The sequence below is a fragment of the Typha latifolia genome, chromosome 5, assembly GCF_019914945.1.
Source record: "Typha latifolia isolate L0001 chromosome 5, TyphaL0001v2, whole genome shotgun sequence".
Taxonomy (NCBI): domain Eukaryota; kingdom Viridiplantae; phylum Streptophyta; class Magnoliopsida; order Poales; family Typhaceae; genus Typha; species Typha latifolia.
This window is the reverse complement of record NC_133090.1, coordinates 10,017,243-10,030,334: the sequence shown is the minus strand read 5'-3', so window position 1 is coordinate 10,030,334 and position 13,092 is coordinate 10,017,243. Positions and strand designations below refer to the sequence as shown.

The following is a 13,092-nucleotide window of genomic DNA, read 5'->3' as shown; positions in this document are numbered from 1 at the left end:
CCTGATTACCATTAGAGACTTCAATTCTTCAAACTTCTCCCGGTAGTCGATAACAGTTCCTTCTTGTTTAAGTTTGTTAAATTCTCCAATTACATTATTGTATCTCAAGTCATCAAAACTGAGACAGAGATCTTAAAAAATTTCCCAATCTAATTTTGTCTTACCTTTTTGATAGTCTTGGAACCAAGCTTCTGCCTTTCCCTCCAAATACAAAGATGCATATAATACTTTTTAATCATCAGGTATTGAAGTAAAAAGGAAGAATCTTCTGCATTTTCTAGTCCATGCTCTAGGCTTATCACAATGGAAATGAGGTAATTCAACTTTAGGAAATTTTAGAGAATTACCAATTCCAACTAAAAACCTATCGATCTGAGTACTCCTTTTGCTTCTCCAACGGACATTGTCTTCCCTTAGTAGCTCCTTTTGCTCCTCTAGAGGACTGAATCCATCAACTTCACCCTTGTCTAGATTCTTCATTTCATTCAGACCCCTAAACATAGCTGCAATCTGGGAACCTATCGAATTTTGAATCGATCCATGGAGGATTGCATTGCTTCCAACTTCGAGTTGGTTTCTATTGACTGAGATTGATTCTGATCCGTAGTCCTCTGAACTGGATCAGCTATATCTTGAATCCTTGCTTCATTATTTCTGGAAACTTCAGCTAGAGTTGCTAATCTCGTGGATTCCACCATTGTTGAGATCTCCATTGGAACGCGGTTGACAATGATTAAACTGCTCTAATACCAATTGTTGTGATTAGAAATCACAACTATCCAAATCCACCTGCAAATGCACTCACAAGCAGTGATTTGAGTGCCAATCGCACGAGATTAGACTCTCTCTCAATGGAGATGAGATTAGAATTCTATTTCAGAGGTAAAAGTATCCTCAATTTAGCTATTACAGAGGTATATAAGCTGGGGGAACATATCCCTTTTCTCTCACCACTCAGTAACTACACATACTGACTTTAAGTGTAAAATGAAAAGAAACAACTAAAACATGACTTATTTGCAAAAGTAACAATTGATGGGGTTTAAGTAAACAGCTTCATATTCTTGAATGTTCACCTCCTCTAGTCATGACAGCTTGGAACTTCAAATAACATTATCCATAAAATATGGACTAAATAGCACACTTTTACATCACATTTGCTGGCTGCGAGCGTGTAATCTACTACACTAAAAACAAGAAGCAGAGAATGGTAGTCTTCATTTGATAAGAGATGCATAAAGATGCATTCATGCATACAAACACTGCACTGGGTGATGCGAATAGGAATTACTATGAAGGTACATTGATCACCTTCTCCTACTATCCCTATAGGGACCCTCGCTCTCTTGATCCTTTAGGAAGCCTAGAAATGCTAGTAGACCAAAGAAGAAGAAACCGCCCGACCAGTGACCGCCTCCGCCCCCACCACCACCGCCTCCACCATCTCCATCATCACGAGGGGGGAAACCGGTCCCTCCATCATCGAGGTCCGGTGACTTCTCCTTTCCTAAAATCCACAAAATGTCCAAGTTTATCATGACAAGGTTTCCAACTAATTGAAAAATTAAATATCAATGACTAAAATTAAAAGAGAAGAAAATCAACAAAGATCTTTCATTTTCCAGTGAACATTGTTAACTTTAGGAATGACTAGTGACCTTGGATGGGAGCGATTGTAATTGTTGATGATTGACGAGTAACGGTCTGGGTTTGTTCTGCTGCACATCTTGCGCTCTAAGGCAAAAAATGTGAAAAAAAAAAGTGTAAGTATTGGCAGTATAGTAAGTTAAGAATACATGATGTGACATTTTTATTATTAAGCCATATAACATCAATTGAACAACCAGTAGCAACAAAATATCCAATATCCAAATCTAGGAGGGCAATGAAAGAGCATAAGAAAGAATAGAAATAGGTGATCAAAAGATCCTCGATCACCCATTAATATCAGCGACATTGCAAGCTAAAAGACTGACACCATCGACAAGCATGGGATCACTCATGCAACATTGAAACTGAAGTTGCCTTTTCCATTTCACATATAGAAGAGAATAAATATCTCATTCAATGAAATCACTAATTAAGTAACCACTATAACGTAGAGCCATCAGATATGAAATCAGCCAAGTCAAGACTACATCAAATTACATTTAGCATTTGCAAAAGCACTACAAAACACAAAAGAGATAAACAACTCTTTTCCTTTGAAACGGAAGAGCATAGAATTTGCTGGTACACATTCAACCTCTCAGATTGCATTTATGATTATTTTACTCTAAATCTCAGCTAAATGAGGAACATTATAAGAAAGAAAAGAAACTGCAACTGGATTGGAAATATCAAAGTAGATATATATGTATAAGCATTGGATGGTAAAGGGCTCACAACTAGATAAACTACATGCTACCATATTAGCACACGTCACACCTAAAAAAACCCATGCCAGATAGGATCTCAATAGGTTCCCCAGTCCAATGCACAGTTAACATCCTTTGCATCCACAAATTCATGGTCTAAGTTCATATCAAATGCTAAACCTATGGGACATATCAGCCTCTCTAACATGGACATTACAGCCAAGGCAACTGGCTAACCACATTAGCATAAAGGATAATTTGAATTAGTTAAGAAAATGAATAGATGTATATCATACACTAGATGCAGGACCAGTCCAAATACATTGTACGGAATTGATCGAATATTGACATAGTTCCAAGAAACGGATCATAGCATCATAGCAGCAGAACAAATCTGGAAAGGAAAACACAGAGGATGCATGGAGTAGCTTTTCCAATCATTTCTTGTCAACCTCCAGCTAAAAGAATGCCAATTAATCAACTACGTAGGTGTTATGTGCAGATTTTCTATCTAGAAACCAACCCAAATAAACTTAAGCTGAAGTAGCATGGATATTATCACAATAGTCAAGTACTGTTTAGTATGGCAGCAGCATCAAATCAGCAAGGAGAGGAATTAGAGGATAAGAACAAATATTGGATAAGGTGCATGAATCTTACTATTCTTCCATTATTAGGATTTACCAATTTAGGAGCAGGACGTATGCGAATCCAACCTCACGCTGTCATCCGCAGAGAAGTAGCTTATATCTTTACGAAATGGACTCAATGTAGTTCATCACTTGTAAATAAGCAACAGTTCGACTCTAGTCGTTGACTATAAAATGAACTTAATACTAACATTGGCTAACTTGACTAGCTTAAGGCTATGAAGCACAGATACGGATACAGGATACGGCAATACGGTGATATGAATATAGGGATATGACAAATTCTTAAAAGAAGGATATAGATACAACATGGATACACTAATAAATAAATAATATGTTTTTAATATAGTGTCAACTAATCTAACATATGGTTAAAAAATGATAACATCCCAGAAAAAATAACATCAAAAAAGAAAGCTACAGCATTAGCATCTACATACCTAAAACTTTAGAATAATATTGTAATAAAAACTGATATGAAACTCAAAATACTGATGAAACACTGAACCTAATTCACCTATTCATCGACAACTAATATGGATCTTTAAATGGCTTTCAAATTATATATTTAATTCATTAAAAAATAAACAAAGCTTAAAGTATTATGAAAGATTGGATCCTATAGACATATAAAGTATATGTTTAATATTGTTCGATAGCAAAACAAAACGGATTGGATGATCAAAAAATCTATCAGAGTTGTATCCTACCATATTGAGTTGTATCCCATCATATAGGAGCCATCATAGAAAACTACAATTATTATTTTTAATTCGGATACTCCTCTAGCTGCTTCCAATATGTATCAGGTTGTATCGGTGTCCAATACATATCAGATGCCAGCACGAATGGGTAAAAGAGATATTCGTGCATCATAGGCTCTAGGTTTTGTCAATCTATGTGGACACAATAAAGATGATATCATGGATATCTTCGTGCAAGTAGCACGAATATGAATATGGTCATATAGTAGAATTGGTCAAGTTATCCAATGGGTTCATGTGAAATAAGATAAAGACACAATATTAAGAAGTTACAACTGTTGGTTCTACATAAAGTGACAATGTTTTAGATAAAGCAGCAAAATCAACATTGATATGTAATGTTTGCATAGTGGAAAAGACAGGAACACAATTACTGGACAATGAATTAAGCATGATAAAGATAATATTTTATAATCAGAGTATTACCACCCGATAGAATAGCTAAAAGTGGGGCAAATGGGAAAAAATGGCTTATGGGAGACCTACCAATAATACTGCCTGGAGTTTTAGAATGAATAACAAGCAGAAAACATCTCACTGATCTAAGGGCTGTTACCTAATCCCTTTTGTTTTAGTAGAAACATTAAAGAGAAGCTCAAGTTCCATTTTCAAAATTAATGAACCAAGACACTTAGCAAGTTGTATGACTTATTAATCCCTTTTTTTAGTAAAACATGAAAGAGAGGCTCAAGTTCCATTCTTAACCATAATGAGCCAAGATACTTAGCAAGTTGTATGACTGCTTATGTCCACGTTGTTGTTGACAACTAGCATCAAGCATATTAGTAAGAAATAAAAAGCTTACAACTTACAAGTCAGCCCTACATCAATTATTTCATCTGGACATAACTCCAGGCAATAAGACATAGTTTGGGAGCTGCTTCAACCTTATAGCTGCCCAAACAAAAGTTCCAGGCAATAACACATAATCTACAAGCAAATTAAAAGCCATTTCTAAAGAGATAAATTATCTTGTATATAAAAATGTAGGCTGATCAAATATATCCTATGCACTGTTGACTCTAACTAGACAAAAAACAGGTTGAAAACCACATACCAGGGCCGCAGCACATATCATTACATTAGCGCGTGAACGCCTAGATTTCGTACTAACTTGACTGTGTTGAAATGTCCGACATTTGGTGCAAGATAATGCCAGATCAGACTTGGTAAGTTGGATCTTCGGACTGTTCCAAATCTTCTTTTCCACTGCATAATGTTGATTACAGAGCATGGTCATAATAAAAGAAGGGAATAGAGTAAATTTTTAACATTCACATGTCCAAATGCAAAAGAAGATCAACAACAGCTGCAAACATGAGATGGTTAAGCATAACAAGGATATAATTTGCCCTTTCAGAAATGACACCTATGATTCTCTCTGAGGTTTACCATTTCAATACAGTAATATTATTGGCTTGAAGTGCAATTAAGCAATTCTTTTCCAGCTACAGATTCAGAGGTAATCACGAATCAGAAGGAACATCAAATAAAATGAAAATTAGTTCTTAGTTGACAGAAGTCTCCAACTTTACTTATTATTAAAATATGATGTACCTAGAGAGCTCCTAGATGAAATTGTAAGTGTTGGCACTGTTGAAGATGATAGAGCCATCATGATGGACAGAGAGCAGGAAGAATCTGCGAAAAGACCAAGTGCTTTCGAATTAGTTGAAATTAAAAATCATTTCCTACATGACTTCAAATTGCAAGCATGAAAAAATACATAAACTTTGATATTTGGGAAAAGAAACTACAATTTTCTTTGCTCCTTATCATTCCACTTCTCAATCCCACTCCAAATTTTACAGAAAAGTAAAAGAAACAAATAAAAATGACACAGTAATTGGTAACACGTGCTCTTTCAATTCCTATTCCATTCCTTCATGATGGATTAGCCTTGTTGATCATTAATCATTCACTTGTTTTCCTTGCAAGGTGGAACTAAATTTTCCCTCCTGTTTGTTATTTACATAATTAATCTATCTTCAACCACTTATTTGTGACTATCTCTGATGAAAATAAGCAAGACATGGGCCCATTGCTCTGAAGTTGAAAGTAAAAAAACTCGCTTAGAAACTTGAAATGTGCACTATCTATCTCATAGAAGTGCTCTTCACTTTCTGTATTCCTTCCCCTCTAAGACCATGTATAGTCATTCTCACAACTGATCCTTGGTTGATTGATTAACCTACCAAAGCTTGGAACTTTTCTTTGTGATTGAGAAACACATCGAAATTAGAGTATCATAGAAGAACTAAAATTCAAAAGAAATTATAAAAAAAAAAGAACAACACCAAGCCGCCATAAGAGGAACAGAAAAAGTATTCCACCACGGTCAAAAGCATCAAAACAATTAAATTAACCATATGAGTTAGAAAATATATCAATATAAAGGATGTATCATCAATGCCTTGATTATGAAGTTACACGTAATCTGCTAATATATCATGCAGGAACCATTTCCATACTTCAAAGAGATCACTCGTCTTAATAACTTTTAAAGGTTTAATCCCAAATAAAATATTTACCTGTGAAACAATGTCAGCTCCACATCCTACCAAAATTATATCATTAAATCATGAAAATTAACAGAAAATTATGTATCTTTAAAAGATAATAGGTGGAGCGACCAATACCAGCAACATCCATAAATTATCAACTGGGATCTGTCAGACCCCAAAAATATAATAAAAAGCCACTAACTTGGTAAAGAACTGTGCACAACCACCAAACGAGCAAAACACAGGCAAGGAACAGCTAAAAGAGATGCAACTTTTTCCCCGATTTGAAGCAAGAGAGGTGGTGATTAGAGATCAACTAGGAACCCTAAATTAGGAATCCGAACCAGGAGATGGAGAAAGATGGATTAGAATCCAATACCTTTCCTGCGGAGCGCCCCGGAATCGCCGAAGAGAAGTTGGAACCAAGAGCGAGGGGAAGAGAAGCAAATCAGCAGATAGGAACGGATTATTATAAGGACAATGTCAAATGGGCCGGCCCGAAAATTTTAGTCTCATTGAGAATTTTCTATTTCAAACCCTGCCTTTTCGATTATTTCTGATTTTACCTTTTAATTTTAATTTTTTTAATTTTTATTTTTGGCTTTTCCATTCTTCACTTTTTCTTTTTTAGAAAAAAAAAATTCCCCTTGTAGCTTGGATAAAATTCAACTTTATTTTTGTAACACTAACATCCTTATAATTTTGAGTCATATGCTAACCATTAGTTTTTCTATTTTAAGATAATGAATAATTTTCTATAAGGCTATCAACCTTTTGACATTTTTTCCCTTCATCTTTTCTCGTTTCTAGATATTTGCAATCTCCAAAATTAAAAATAAGTTGAATTTGTGTGTAGAAATCATATAAATTTATATAGAATTATTATTTTCAACTGATTAGTATAACTTAAAATAGCATTTTAGTCTTATTATATACTAATAATCATTAATTAATTACTGATATACCGGAACTATAGGGAGATTAAATGCTGTGAATAAGAGTTTTTGATGCAATTTATCCAAACAACTAGGAGGTAAAATATATTTTTTTCTTCCTTTTTTTCCTACTCTTTTGCCTATGCAAATCAACTTTTCTGTTCTTTTATTTTTTATTCTCTTATCCAAAAGAACCTTTTAGTTAGTTCTCTTATCTAAATCCTTGCTTTTATGATTTTTTTTTTCTTTTGAAGAAGTACGAACTTAATAATATTCTAATTAAATCGGTGCCGCTGAAATTTGAATCTGAGTACACTTATATAACATGAGCTCTTTAAACTATTTTAACACCATCCCATTAGCACATCCACCTAGTTTTACCTTGGTTAATTATCATGTTAACAGTTTTAGTGTTAGTTATGAAAAAAAAAGTTAGTAGGTTCATGTAAGCTAATTCATTGGATGATGTCAAGAAGACTCTAAAGAATGGTAAAAGGTGGCAAAAGATTGAATGACAAAAGAGTAATTAACAGCAATACTTGACAAATTTTTGCTTTTTATCGAGCAAGAATAGTCTCATGCTTTGAAAATTGCACAAGAAAAGTATATGGAATAAGAGAGGAGATTGTTGAGTATGATGAGACGAGATAAAAACTGGGCTAAAACCTATAACACTTATGTTCAAATAAGATTACCTTTATATAGAGTTATAACTCTAAGAAAGTATAACTTGCATTTGAGTACTACTACGTCAAAAGAGGATACATTAAGAGGAGTTAGAGATCCCTTGTGTCATACAACATCATATATATATATATATATTGTAATCAATAGATGCCACAAATGATCAACTAAGATATATAAGCAGAAGTTCATCTCGTATTCTAGTATACAATGAACAACAACTCTTATCTCCATATCAGAGAAATTAAATACATGCAAGTCTTCATGCATGCTTATTAATTAGAGCATCTATATTATTTATATTACATTATATATATATGTCAGATGTCTGATTTGTTCACTAGATCGGCGAGGCCGGAGCCGACCGACTTGCTACTGTGATGAAGAGAAGATCTATGATGCCTGCATCTGAAAGATCCTGCGTGTTTGGTCGGAGAACACAAGCAACTAGCTTTCTGGCTGCCTTGCTTGGTCAGAAAAGCTCGTGTTGCTCGATGCGGCGAGCTTGTCATCAACACAGTACTGTTCTTGTTATCGTCTTCCAAAGATTGTTGCCGCACAATGATCGTCATCGATTTGAACTTCTCCTCAGCCATCTCAATCTGTCTCTATGAAAAAAAAAAAATATTAGTATAACTATCATATCATGTGGTTTATAGATATGTATCAACTGACTGTTAGTAACTTGGTATTATTGCATGTATTAGAAAATAGACCTTTTCGAGTTTTAACAAAAAGAGTGGCTTTGAACTGTGATAAGTTACCTTGATTTTCTTGCTGTCTGGTTCTTTGAAACAAATTCAAGATTGGGTTATTTGGCTATTACCACCTTCATTTGTATTATTAGTTATAATAAGGAATACTCTTCAGTCTTCAGTCTATTCAATTTCTTAAAACAGAAGACTTTCCCACCCATGAGAATAAAGTCTATGAAATGCGAGAGAAAGAAGCAGCGTATTTCGATTTGTATCCATGCATGTATGCATGCATATATTCGTAAACTTTAATTACTTGCGTACGCTATTTCTATCTTGAATCTCTGATAAACATATATAGTAAGTAACACGTCAAATATCGATCTCTTCTTAAATAACTGAGGTTTGCACTACTTCTATGAAATCCTAAACAAAAACGTCAACTGCGAAAATGATTTGAAGAGGAAAACAAAACTAAACAAAAAAAAGTTTGGGATTCAAGGAATACTTACTAGGATTTCTTTTGCCAGAAATTATGGGAACAAATTAAAAGTGACAAGAGAAAGGAAGAGAAGGCTTTGTCAATACATGGCTCCGATATCTAGGGGCCTCCAAAACAATTTACTTATCCTATTATTACAAGTATCACGACAAAGTCTTCCCAAATGTCCTCTTTTACTAAACCGTTGGTCTCTTTTAGTTTCAAATTGTGGCTGATGCCGATCTTTTCTCGCCTCCACACAACGATCAACGTTCTGACGAAGGTGGCGGTAGAAGCAATCATGGCTAAAAATTTCGATACTTTTTAACATAGTTTTGAAACATGATTATATTTATCAACTTATTTGCGTGCGTACCTTCTAAAGTTTATGTTTGAGTCTGTATCCTTCAAAAACCCATAGTTTTTGCCTGAATTTTTTTACTTTAACACCTATAAGTTAAAAGCTTAGTAATTTAATACAGAGGAAAAATAATATAGACACTCTTAACTGAAAAAGAATACATATATATATATAATAAAGATATTTATATTCTTTTATAGTTAATTAAATAAAATTTTAATGGTTAGTTATGTTTAAGGTGTATTCATTAAAAAATTAAAAGATTTTTAAAGGGTGGTCTACTCATGCCATGCATCTCAAGATGTTGTATCTATAGTATTAAATGAGAAACCATTGTAAGCAAAAACGCTTGAATCTTTTCCCTTTATTTCTCCATAAAAGATTAAGAGCATCTAGTTAAGTTATCCATGCCAAGATGTTGCATAAGATCGGTTATTTGGCATATGGAAATGGTATGTCATGGGATCTTTAAGCTAAAAGTTGATTATGATATTACACTTTAATTATATCCGCAAGATAAATGATCCAATACTAACTCTTAATTTCTCTCTCATCATCTAATAATTAAAAGTTTAGTTTTCTACAAATTAATCGAAAGTATCGGTTAGTTTCGACCGAAATTGCTAGTCATCCTTTGACTTTTTAAGAGTAAATTAGTTCATTTACTTTCTTCGCTCTTATGTCGTCCACAAATTTAAAGTAAACTTCTCATTCCATAAGTAGTGGATATTTTTAATAGGTCGCATTTAGTTCTGGAATAACTTCCAAACTAATTTGGATGCTCAGTTCTTAAATTTGTTTAAGAAAGCTTTTACCGAATAGTTTATTATGGTGTTTTATAGTAAGCTAGTATAGTGGTATAATAATTATACTTTTATATGATATAAAAGTAATAAATTTAAGAAATATTTTGGCAAATTATTAAAATACTTTTATATTAGATGGATGAAGAGAGGAGAGAAAAGAGAGATAGAAAGAGATTGAAATGGTAGTCTATTGAAGTAAGGCAAATTTAAGGGCAAAATAGTCATAAAATTTTACTAGTTAATATAAAATATTAGATGAAAGAATTAATGAGAGAGAAATAGGTATTAATAAACTAGTATCAAGATAAATTATTATTATTATGTTAATTACTAGTATAGATCTCATTATACTAGAGTACGCTTAATTATGCTTGATCAACTAAATGTGGCCTAAAAATCCTAATCAGAAGATATAACCAGTTAGACAACTAATACTTGGCTCTTTATCTCTCCACATGATATCCTATTTTAAGGGATATTAGATAAAGTCACTCTTATGCTTTGAGACAAGATTAACTAGTTGGACTAGTGGTGTATGTAAAATAGTAACTTTTTCTTAAGTGCAATCTTATAACCCTATATTATCTCACATTACTTTCCTATTTTCCTATAGTATAATTATTTTACATAGAGTACGAGATTATTTTCTTATATTGTGAGTTTATAACTCACATTATCTCGTAATGTATAGTTATTTTCTCAAATTGTGGGTATATAGTGTATTTTAAATCTATAGTTATAATAAAAAATAATATTATTTCAGAAAATTACTATTTACTATTACTACTTTAACATATACTTGAGGATATTTTCATCATTCGGTTTAAAACATCACTTGAAAAAACCCACAGACACACGTATATATCTAAATCCTAGGCAATAATATCACTCGTTCGCTTAAGTAAAAGTCCGAAGAAATATTAAAAATGAAAGCAGATATGAACGCCAAGATTTTAACGTGGAAAAACTCAAATGGGAAAAAACCACGGATCCAAAATCGGATCAAAACCAATCACTAGAATCGTAACAGTTACAAAACTGACTCACAAGACAAACCGTCGATCCTCACGACTTTATTCTTCTTAGTCTTGCTTGCTATAACCCATGATTTACTGCTTCTCGTGATTGATATCCAACCTCAGTAGCTATCGAGATTGTTCTTTCGTCTAAATAGCCCTTAAGACAAAAGATTAAGCTTTTAGAAGAGTAGGATCTTGTTCGTTGAAAAACCAATATAGCCTCAAGAAGTCTCCATCAAAATTGCTTCTTCAACTACCCTAGGGTTAGGGCATCACTATACTTATATAAGATCTCTAAGATAGAGTCAAATCCAAGTCTTATCTGAACTCAAGAAAGTCCAAAAATTACTAACTTCGTTGGTGCGTTCAAATGCAGCCCGGGTGTGTTCGAACGGCCTAACTTGATCTCAGGTGCATTGGAACGGGCCCAAGTGCGTTCGAACGCAATAGTCTAATTTTCACAAGTTGCGTTCGAACACGTTTGTGAATGTTGCTCTATGTCTGTGTGAACGCATGTACCCGTGTTCGTACGCGCTTGCGAACGCAGCTCTCGGTCTGTGTGAATGTAAGAGGCCATGTTCAAAAGCGCTTGTGAATAATGCTCTCGATCTGTGTGAACGCATGAGCCCGCGTTCGAACGCGCTTGTAAACGCTCTCGGTGGTCTGTGTGAACGCATGAGAACATCTTGTGAACGCGGTGTGAACGCGATGTGAACTCATAAACTTTTCTCCAATAATCTTACAATTCTTCAAAATAGATATTTTCTAGACTTGTATAAAAGCTCATATACATGTATAAATACACTTAAAATATTTTGTACACAATTGCCAACAATAAAAACCTAACAATTTTCCCCTTTGGCAATTTGTGACAAAACATCTAGATTATAAGATATTACAAAGAATTCAAAATGAGCATTCAACAAGTCTAGAAGATTTAGCACATCAATCCCTGCAAATAAAAATATACTGATCCAAGATCAAGTGAAAATAACAAGAAGTGAAAAAACAATTCAAACACAAGTTCACAGGTTCTTCAAGCAAACACAAGTTCACAAGTTCACAAGTTCTTCAAGCAAAGTTATTAGCTAGCAAACTTAAACTAGTAAACTCCCCCTACACCAGTAAACTCCTAAACTCACTCCGAACATCTAACTCTCCCCCTTTTTGACACAAATTCCAAAGACTAAGAACTAGGAGGAAACTGACGATGAAGAATAGACAACACAGAGTCGAGCACGGTCCCCTGACGAGCTTGCTCAGCTCATAAATCATTCACGGTCGAATGTAAGTCCTGCACCTGAGTGCTAAGTTGATCAAATTGGTTAGAGAACTTTGGTAACTCCCCCCTCAGGATGATATGAATCATCGTCAGACCTGTCAGCAGAACTGTCAATGTGTGATGGATATCCAACGCCTGAAGAGGAGGACGGCTTGAAAGGAGATGACTGATCATGAGCTTGACTCCACTTAAGTGTTATCCGATCCAATGGTTTTTGTGCAGTAAGCGAAGCTTTTAAGGCATCCACTCGCACCCCACTCTGAGTGCACAATTTGGTAATAAAAATACCAAATGACAACCCTTCCTGAGGCGCTTCTTTCTATGCAGTTGTCAAAATAGAATCGTATATTACAGCAGCCAAATCAATAAAAATCTCCGACAGCATTGCATGAAGGAGGAAGGCCCGATCCGGACTAATACTTGAATGTCGAGTCTTGGGGGTGACGTTGTAAAGACAAAAAAGGTGTAGCATGCGAGCCACTGAAGTCAGTTTCGTATGTGGCATCATGTTACCTTTTCAACATTCCCCCTGTATTAACACATTACTAGCATAG

The 13,092-nt window shown here is 34.3% G+C and overlaps 1 protein-coding gene across 1 annotated transcript; it reads right to left on the bottom strand.

Annotated features, from left to right (window-relative positions):
* Positions 1–1,013: 1,013 nt before the first annotated feature.
* On the bottom strand, positions 1,014–6,726 carry LOC140789836 (uncharacterized). The gene is made up of 5 exons (XM_073139687.1): positions 6,655–6,726; positions 5,329–5,412; positions 4,829–4,980; positions 1,659–1,734; positions 1,014–1,507 (listed from the first exon to the last, which is right to left on the bottom strand). Exons 2-5 carry the CDS (start codon positions 5,387–5,389, stop codon positions 1,308–1,310), a joined length of 489 nt encoding a protein of 162 aa, XP_072995788.1. The 5' UTR covers positions 5,390–5,412; positions 6,655–6,726; the 3' UTR covers positions 1,014–1,307.
* Between the last annotated feature and the right edge of the window lie 6,366 nt (positions 6,727–13,092).

Coding starts and splice junctions, on each gene's coding strand:
- LOC140789836 (XM_073139687.1), bottom strand. CDS start 5,389: ATGATGGCTCTATCATCTTCAACAGTGCCAACACTTACAATTTCATCT. Junction 4,981..5,328: donor TTCATCTAGGAGCTCTCTAG/GTACATCATATT, acceptor AACATTATGCAG/TGGAAAAGAAGATTTGGAAC. Junction 1,735..4,828: donor TGATATGTGCTGCGGCCCTG/GTATGTGGTTTT, acceptor TTTTTGCCTTAG/AGCGCAAGATGTGCAGCAGA.